At 38.0% G+C, this 9,929-nt stretch overlaps 1 protein-coding gene across 4 annotated transcripts in view; it reads left to right on the top strand.

Moving 5' to 3' along the window:
- The first annotated feature begins 5,219 nt into the window (after window positions 1-5,219).
- Window positions 5,220-9,929, top strand: part of tlx2 (T cell leukemia homeobox 2) — a 14,217-nt gene continuing 9,507 nt past the window's right edge. For all 4 annotated transcript variants that reach the window (XM_058648930.1, XM_058648929.1, XM_058648928.1 and 1 more), the window contains exon 1: window positions 5,220-6,453. In XM_058648930.1, the coding sequence (XP_058504913.1) occupies window positions 5,925-6,453 (529 nt within the window). In that variant the 5' untranslated portion in view covers window positions 5,220-5,924. The remainder of the gene's footprint in view (window positions 6,454-9,929) is intronic.

The raw sequence follows: 9,929 nt of genomic DNA, 5'->3' as shown, positions 1-9,929 counted from the left end.
TAATATCTAAGTTAACGTGAATATCATAAGTGTACAGAAATGCATGCTTCATAAATGACTGATATACGGACTTCAATTATGCATTGTGCGTAAAAAACGGATTCCAGTAGCGACTAATATGAAATGGTAGTAGTAGATATGTTTAAGGACAATGGGAGGTTGGTATGTTTCTTTTTGTGTTAACATTAAAGGATAAAAAATAACAATTTGAATACCTCGTGTCCAACATGGAATGAACCGTTAAAATCTTATCAACAACAATTGTAATCACTAAAATAACATGGGTATTAAAACCATGCAGTACAACCTGGTTCCTATTTGTTAAGGACGTGGACTTGACTGCTTTTAAAATGACTGTAATCTGATGTAAACCGTGCGTAAAAACGGATTAAAAATAGCGAGAATGGAGCATTAAAGCACAGGGTGCTTCCTTTACACGTGTGTGTGTGTGTGTGTGTGTGTAGGAGATTATGTTGTTGTGGTTTTTTAAAGTCCTGACTCGAGCTCGACTCTGTATTGGCTCATTATCAGCATGTTTCCATTCCCTTTTCTTTATTAATCCGGTGTGCAGGCAATGAAAGCCAAAGCGAGCGGCAGGTCACTCATATATATATCGAGGAGGCAACTGTGACAAATTCCTTTTGTCCCCGCTTTGCTGGTACTTTATTACCCAGACGAGCAGCATCGCCTGGAGATAACGATTCATCACGCACAGCCGGCAACCATGGACAACGCCTTTGGGCAAAGTCAGCGAGGGGCTTTCATATTGAGAGAGAGAGAGAGAGAGCGCGCGTGGGTGTGTATACGGTATAAAAAGGGTGATTCCCTCCCCTCCCCTCTCGTCCTCCCTCACTTCTCCTCACACCTTAATTGGCAATGGATTTTTATTGCATTAGTGAAATTGTTGATTACAATCCTGCACAGCATCATGTCAGCTTTGCATTTAAAACCTATAGGTACAGCCCTAATTACTACTATTAGTGTTGTTTTTATTAGCATTAATATTATTATTGTAGCAGCTCATAATAATAATTATAATAATAAGTAAGTAAGTAAAAATGTCCCTACCTTTATATATCTATATTTTTTGCTGCTATAGCTTCTTCTAAATGATCCTGGAGGGAAAAGTGGGTCAGTGCAGCAGCAGCAGCAGCAGCAGCAGCAGCAGCAGCAGCAGCAGCAGCAGATGAATGAAACTAGAGCAAAAAGAAAAAAGCTGTAATGAAGACACTTCACTGAGAGGAAGTGCAGGGCAAATACAGTTCAATGAGAATAAAGTCTCATTATATAAAAAGGCCAGTCTTGTAACAAAGTAACAAAGTAAAAATACTTTCACGTCTCTGTACTTTACTTTGTTATTTACATTTCGATCAACTTACTGCTCTACATTTCCTCTAACTACCCAAATAAAATCCACATAATAAAGTACATTTTATTTCTAAAAATGACTTTTTGATACTTAAGTACAGTAAATGTGATCAACTTTAAGACTTGTACTTAAGTCATATTATAAGAAAAGTGACTTCAACTTCTACCAAAGTCATTTTCTGTCCTCGTAGAGTCGTGTGTCATCTGCATGTGTGTGTACATACATTTCTGGCTGCATAATATGTCAATAAATGTAGATTTGTTTTTAAAATGACTCAACAAATTGATTTTGTTCTGCTCATGAATGTATGGGGGGAGGGGCATTATGAAAATTGTGAAAATGAACACGTATCAATAACAGGACAAATGTCATCAAACAAGTCCCAAACTGCATGTTAGAAATGAGATAATTTCTCAAAAAATAATTTAAATTCCCTTGATGCTTCATTACAGCAGCAGCAGCAGCAGCAGCTCAGGGAGATATAATCACTGTGAAGAGTCTAAACTGTGGAGAATAATGAAAGCAGACACTGGATTATTCCACGTTTATTGAATATAAATATAAAATGGATTAGAAAATGTAATATCTAAGTATTTTTTAACATGTTTTGTTTACTTTTGGAATTTAAATTATGTATGTTAATGTATTGTACATTTTACACACCTAGCATATTTAGTAGTTTCACAATTACAAATGACTATCAAACATGTCACAATTGCATTTCAAGAGAGTATAAAACCTTACTTTATTTGTAAATGCTGTTAAAAGTGTTTTACAGGAGCATTTTTTATATATATATGTTTTTCGTAAATGAAAGTGATTTCACTGATTACTGATCAAAAGAGCAGTTAACACATGGACAAACGTTAGAATCTGATATAAAATAATATATATGACACAAATAAATCATCAGAGTCAATCCCACACTTGTAAAAGAGTAACTATTTATTATCATATTATATATAATAATATTATGTTAGTGCATAAATATGAATAAATAACATTTGTTTTCAAAATAGAGGCAATAAATAAATAAAAAATAAAGATATACAAAGATATTGTGTTATTTTCCAAAAAATATTTTAACTATTTAAAAGTAAACTTTAAGTGTTTAATTCTAAATGGTTCATAATAATAGTATTAAATGTTGATTTTTTTGGTTTAGAGTGAGACTTTCACCATTCACTGATTTGTTATTGTTATTATTTTTATTTTACTTTGATTTTACTTTGATTTTACCATTAAGGACAAGTTCTTATTTACAATGTTGACCTGGAAAGTGTCAGAAAACACATGTAGGAGTAAGAGAAGCGGGAAGAAAACAAAATATACAAACACGAGTAAATGAAGTCTTTAGAACGTTAAAAACCAATGTGGTTAAACATTAACATTGTATCTGTTATTAGTAAAATCAGTGCAGATGTGACTCTTTCGTTACTCGTGTGTGTGTGTGTGTGTTTATCACGTTGTGTCGTCATGGTGACCACTGACAAACATTGGGAAGCCCTGTCTTCATATAAACATCATCACACCTCTGCCGCTGACGTCATCACAGAGACAGAGAGACAGAGACAGACACAGAGAGACAGACACGGAGAGACAGAGACAGAGCTGTGTTTCCCTGAAGAGCCTCTCAAACATTATTTTCCTGCTTCCTGCTCGTTCATCTTCCTGGTTTTGCATAAACGGCCAATTACCTTGTCCGTGAGCTGATGCGAGGCTCGGCGCGCGCTCTCCTCCCAATTCATTTGATTGTAACGCGCAAACATAAACAGGCCTAATAGCAGCCGCACTCGCGCTGTTCTCGTCCGCGCGCCGTTATTGATATGGCCCCGAATTCACACAATTGATTTTTATGCTTCCCTCTAGCCACCTTGTGCAGTAGAGAGATATCTTTATTCGCACAGAAAGTGAAATAAGTGCGTAATAAAACGGTGATATATTAAATTCGTTTTTCCCCGTGTCGCGCTTTTATTATGAGACATTTTTCATCTTTATTGAATTGAGACCGCGCGGCGATCCGTGCGCGCGTCACCGTACGCGCGAGCAAAGGTCCAATCATTTTTGCAAATCAGCGATGCAACATCTGAGCTGGTGACGTGACGTCACTCCAGCTGCTGGTCATCCTTTTATTTATTTATATCTATGCATACATGTCATCCGTTCATCCATTCACATCATCAATACGTACATACAACCACTAAGCCATCCATTCATCATCACAACCATTAATCCACCCATCCGTCCATCCAACCATTCATACATGCATCATCCATCCAACCATTCATACATCCATTTATACATGCATCATCCATCCATACATCCATACATTCATACATACAACCATTCATGCATTTTGTTTTTATTTACCCTTCACCAGGAAAGAACATTCGAATATTGGGATTAAAAATCTATGTTTCATCCATACACCCAACCATCTATCCATCCATTCATCCATTCATCCAGCCACTCATCCATCTATTTTAAAACATGCATGTAGGCAAATATACATACAAGTTTTAAATGTATGATCGTTCTAAAATAATCAGTCAATCCAACAATAACTGTGTACATGATCTCATTATTGTTGCCTTTACATTTCATTTGTCATCATGTTCTTTTACACTAAAGTCCATCAGTGGCTTTAAATCAGGCCTTTTATCCTCAGCACACACACACACATGCACACACACGCACACACTTCCCGTCAATATCACTGGATTTATTGCTTCACTGTGTAACAGTGCAACAGCTTATTGCTTCACACACAAACACACACACACACATCATAAATCATGTGTAGTATTTGGAGCTGACGTAGGAGACACCGTTCATCCTTCTATTCTCCAGCATGGATCCACATCATTCATTCATTCATCTGCTGCTGCACACAGTGGTGCTGCCTGTGAATCTGCAGGGAAACTCCAGAGGCTCTTTGAGAAAAAAACAACTCCACAAGCCCACTGAGAAAAAACTACACACACAACTATCTCTCTCTCTCACACACACACACACACACACACAGGCACCAAAGGACAACATGTTTACTTCACCTGCTGTCAAGTTCTGCAGCAAATCATGTTCAAGAGCCGTCTTATAGTGTTAGAATGCTCCCACAGCAAATGTTATCAAACAGAAGGTTCTCCAGAGACTCTGGACACTGGAACATCACAGAGGAACATCACAGTGGAACATCACAGAGGAACAGAATATTACAGAGGAACATCACAGAGGAACATCATCAAAGGTCACAGAGGAGCATTACAATATAACTTCACAGTGGAACATCACAGTGAAACAGAACATCACAGTGGAACATCACTGAGGAACATCACAGAGGAACATCACAGCGGAACATAACAGAGGAACATCACCGAAGATCACAGAGGAACATTACAATAGAACTTCACAGTGGAACATCACTGAGGAACATCACAGAGGAACATCACCGAAGATTAGAGAGGGACATTACAATAGAACATCACAGAGGAACATCACAGTGAAAAATCACAGAACATCACAGTACAACAATAGTGTAATATACATCATAACACTGAATGAATTAAAATGCAGTGACAAACTATGCAAATTAATGATATATAAATCAGTTATGAACAATGATGTGTGTGTGTGGCTTTGACCAGAGTCTCAGCTCCATTGAAAAAGCACGAAAACTCCTTTTTCAACGATTCAAAAAAAATTCATATATAAAAAAAGAAAACGATAGAAAAAGCTGCGGTTTCTTTAAGAAGGGAGAGAGAGAGAGAGAGAGAGAGAGAGAGAGAGAGAGAGAGAGAGAGAGAGGGAGGGGATGGAGGTTTGGCTGGATGACCGAATGGCAGCTTTTACGCAGAGGCTCGTCTCACCTGCTGAAACGCGCTCGTCCATTCACTCACTCATTCACTCACTCACTCTCCGCCTCCAATTACCGTGCAGCCCGCGAGCTCCGTGCTGCGCTGCCGCTTCTCCTGGTCTGGGTTTTGGTTTTTTTGGTGTTTGTTTGTGTCCTGTTTTTATTTTCGATGCGACGGAGCTTGGTATTCTCACTCCGCGTGTGTGTGTGAGTGAGTGTATGCGTGAGTGAGTGTGTGTATGTGTGTGTGTGTGTGTGTGGATCGTCTTCGGCTGAAAGAAACAAAAGCGCGTCACTGCTTCCCCTCCTCTCCAAAAAAAGAAATCACGGATTTGTGTGTGTAAGTACTGAGGATCCAACATCAGCGTCTGCTCCTGCTGTTTTGTTTGTTAGGTTTCTTCCTCGTGAGGGAAGCACGCGCTGTGAAACATGGATACGCTCTTCCTCAGTCCCACGGATAAGCATTTAATTTAGGACTCAGCCGATGCCAGAGACGCTGGACACAGATAATGGCAAGGTTTTGGAGAGCGCTGGGCGCGTGACTGGTTTCCTGGGAGCAGAAAAGGCCCAAAACAAAAAATCAAGCCAGTGTTGCAGAAACATTTCAAACACCGAGGCGTGATTTTTATTTTTTTATTTATTTTTTTACCAGATGACAAAAACATACACCGATAACTGTTAAAAAAAACATAAGATACAAGGATGGAGCACACCGGGATCGAGGAGGTGAACCAGACGCACCAGCAGCAGCATGAACCCATCAGCTTCGGCATCGACCAGATCCTGAACAGCTCGGATCAGTCCAGCGGCTGCATGCTGCCCAACCGGACCGGCGACCCGGATTACGCGCTGGCCTCCAACGTCTACAGCAACGGCTACAACAGCGTCTACAACCCGGCCTGCTCCATGGCGGCGGCGGCGGCGGGTCTCGCGGGCTCTTACAACGTCAACATGAACATGAACGTCAGCATGAACATGAACATGAACGTTAACGTGAACTCGGGCGGCGGCGGCGGTGCCGGCGGCGTGATCCGCGTGCCGGCGCACAGACCCATGCCGCCGCCGCCGCCGTCCGCCGCCGCAGCTGCGCCGCATCCGCCCCCTTCCGCGCATCCGCCTGGCATCGGACACGGCATCCCCTCGGTGCCCGGGATGGGGATGGGCAACGCGGCCAACTTCACCTTCCCGTGGATGGAGAGCAGTAGGAGGTTCGCCAAAGACAGATTAACAGGTAAATGACAACTAATCCTAACTTCCCAGTGTTTGTGCGCGCGCGTGTGTGTGTGTGTGTTTTTTGTTTTTTTTTTAAATTGAAACAATAATAACAGTGATGTTACTGTGTGTTTTTCCACATGTGATTTATGATCATCTCTGAACTGTCAGGGCCTAACGGGCTCTGGTGATTTCATCTTACTTTTGGATTATAATCTATAACGAATCTGTGAATGTACACACACACACACACACACACACACAGAGACAGAGAGAGAGTCAGTTTTATTATGCTGGAAGGGGCAGCCTGATAAACGAGAGCAGAAATTGACATGGACACGCTGATGAATCAGTATTGGACCATCACTCTCCATTTACAGCGGATGACGGATAACAACGTTCCCCAGTTTTTTGTTTTTTTTTCGTGAGAATGAATGAATGAATGAATGAATGATTTTTTTCATTATTATATATATATATTTTATTCTTGTTCTTTAAAAACAGAAAACAACACTCTTAAATACAGCAACACCTGGCAGATAAAAGTCCAGGAAACAGCCTATTATTATTATTACATCCATACACTATTATCCTAATATTAAATGAGGATATTACACTTACTGTACAAAAAACACACAATAAAACTGCAAATGCATAATATGACAGCAGCTTCTTTTGCCTTTTTTAATTTAAGAGCCATTTACTACTGTAATTTATAAAGAAAATAAAAACACACAACATAAATTCACCAATAAACAAAAGATAATTCCTTATAATAGATAATACGTTAAATATCAATATTTTTTTTCTTGTGGGTTCAGCCTGTAAATGGCGATTTTAAATAATTTATTATTTATTTATTTATTTATTTATATATGCCCTTCTAGCTTTGCAGCTTTAACACTAAACACGTATGTGTTTTAATATGTATGTATATATATATATATATATATATATATATATATATATATATATACATATATATACATATAAAGATTTAAATTATTAAACTGAAAAAAAATGTATTTGCTGAGAATAATTAGGAGAAAATGAGCATAAATAGTAAAAATGTTACTTAAAGGGTACAAGTTCACATTTTTGAAGCTGCTGCTATGGTAACACGACTTTATTCTTTGTTTTTATGTCATATTATATTTTATTTATTTATTTTCCTCTTTGGAATGAGGAGGAGGGGGTGGAGGCTGCACTGAGTGTTCTTTTTTTTCTTTTTCTCATGACCTCATCGTTTTGAAGATGAAAATGAAGAACACCTCCTCCTCCTCCTCCTCCTCCTGCACGCCATTAAATATTCACCATTCCGTTCTTTCTGCCGATTAATTATTAAATACTGGGGGACGATATGTCAAACTGCAAAAAGATACAGTGTAAATAGGCTTATCAATTTTACTCATAGTCACCGAGGGCCTCTCGTTTAATTTCTCTCTCAGCTTTGTGTCGCTGTAATTATTTCGCAGCTTATATCTTTTTTCCCACTGTATTGATCTGCGCAGGATCAGCACACGCACACACACACACACACGGTCCAGAATTAGCCCGAGTTTTCTCTAAAAGGCCGTAAATCAAATCCTCTCTCTTCTCTTCTAAATCTTTCTTCTTCTCCTCCTTCTTTTTCTTCCTCGCCTTCCAACCTGAAACCTGATCACAAAAACAAAAACAACAACAACAAAAAAGCATCAACACGTTGCCAAAAGAATCCACTTCCTCTCTCACACCCACGGCTGTTTCCCCCCACACTCTTTCTTTCTCTCCTCCACCTGTTTGTGTAAATGAAAACCTGCAGATTTCGCCTCATTTTTCACTCTGACACGCGCCACAATGCGCCTGAAGTGACGCTGTAAATCACGGGGAGTTTATATCAGACCCACGCAGTGGATTAAGACCCGGTTTTATTAAGGCATCAATTAATCCGCGTCTAAAAATAGAGCGCTCTGCGTGACCAGAGAGTCTCCTCTGGATTTTACGTACAGCTCGTTTTATTTAGATTTCATTATTACTTACATTTTATATTATTATCATTATTATCATTATAACATATTATTATTGTTGTAGCTCAGCAGTGATTGTAGCAGTGTATACGTGTCTGTATATCAGTATAAAACTGTGAATTACAATAAATATGTGCAGTAATCCGGCGTCACTGCACTTTTTCATGCAATCCCGGGACTATTTAAACATATTGATAATATTTTAAAACTATTTTCTATACTATGTTTTATTATTCCTGTTTTATTTCGCTTTTTAAAAAATTTTGTATTTATATTCTTTTTTTTTCTTTTTTTAATCGTATTACTATTTTGTGCATGTGACCACGGGTTCAATAGTCCAAATTAAAATAAAATAATGAAGTTGGTGAAGCAAAAATATTGAATAAATACAAAAAAGAGAGCGAAAATAAATAAAAGCAAAATAAAATCCGGAAAAAAATTTATTTTCTCATGTTTGCAATAAAACAACGAATTAAATGAATTAAAATTAAAACGTGAACAAATATTTCCAGCAGAAAATAGAGCAATTGATGACTTTAAATGTCTCAATGTAATAATAATAATAATAATAATTATAATAATAATAATGATAATAACGGTCATTATGGAGCACGTGCCACTCAGTAGCAATAAAAAACCTAATTAAAGCCGCTTTTCTTTTTTCTGCTCAGTATAAATCACAGTGTGAGCTTTAATGGCAGCAGCAGCAGCAGCAGCAGAGAAAATGTGATTTTATTATTATTATTATTGTTATTTAATTTCCGTGTTGGAGCCTTGGTCTCCTCGTGTCCACTACGTCTCCACGCGTGTCCTGCACGCGCGTGCTTTCTCTTCTCGCTGTGACAGAGACTGTTTCATTCTTTTCTTTTTTTGTTCCGTATAGTGTAATAAATAGCAATATATGTTCATGTTATATTTCAATATCCCCTTTAGAATCCTTCACGGATATATTTATTAGATTGCTACAAAGGTAATATCCGCAGAGGGGAAGGGAGGCGCTGTCACAGAGAAGTGTTATTAAGTATAAGTGGTTTTATTATGGGAAACATATTCTCCACGGTGGCATTTTATTTTTTTTGATATGCTTATGCTAAATTGTATTACAACAGCAGCACATTTAGCATCACGGCTCCTTTTTTCCTCTTTATTTTTCCAACAAATGAGACAGAATTTTTTGGGGATTATTTCTCTTCATCTTCTTCATCTTCTTCATCTGAATTAGATTTTCCACATTAGCAGTTCAACTGTTTTCGAGGCTGCTCAGGTTAACTATTAGTCATGAAGAAACAAACATATATAATTATGCTCAGATTTAATGTAAAAATCCACTGGATTTGGACCCTGAAGGCTGGAATATTTAACCTTTGACGACCTTTAACGTGGAATTTTATGACAGTTTCTTGTCTTTATATCAAATTAAGAACCGTATGTTTAAAAAAGTGATGGTAATACTGTTACCCTTATTTTATCTGAATATGTATGTAAAATG

The sequence above is a fragment of the Solea solea genome, chromosome 14 (genome assembly GCF_958295425.1).
Source record: "Solea solea chromosome 14, fSolSol10.1, whole genome shotgun sequence".
NCBI classification, from domain to species: domain Eukaryota; kingdom Metazoa; phylum Chordata; class Actinopteri; order Pleuronectiformes; family Soleidae; genus Solea; species Solea solea.
Note: the sequence above shows the minus strand (reverse complement) of the source record. Positions and strands in the feature narration are given on the sequence as shown.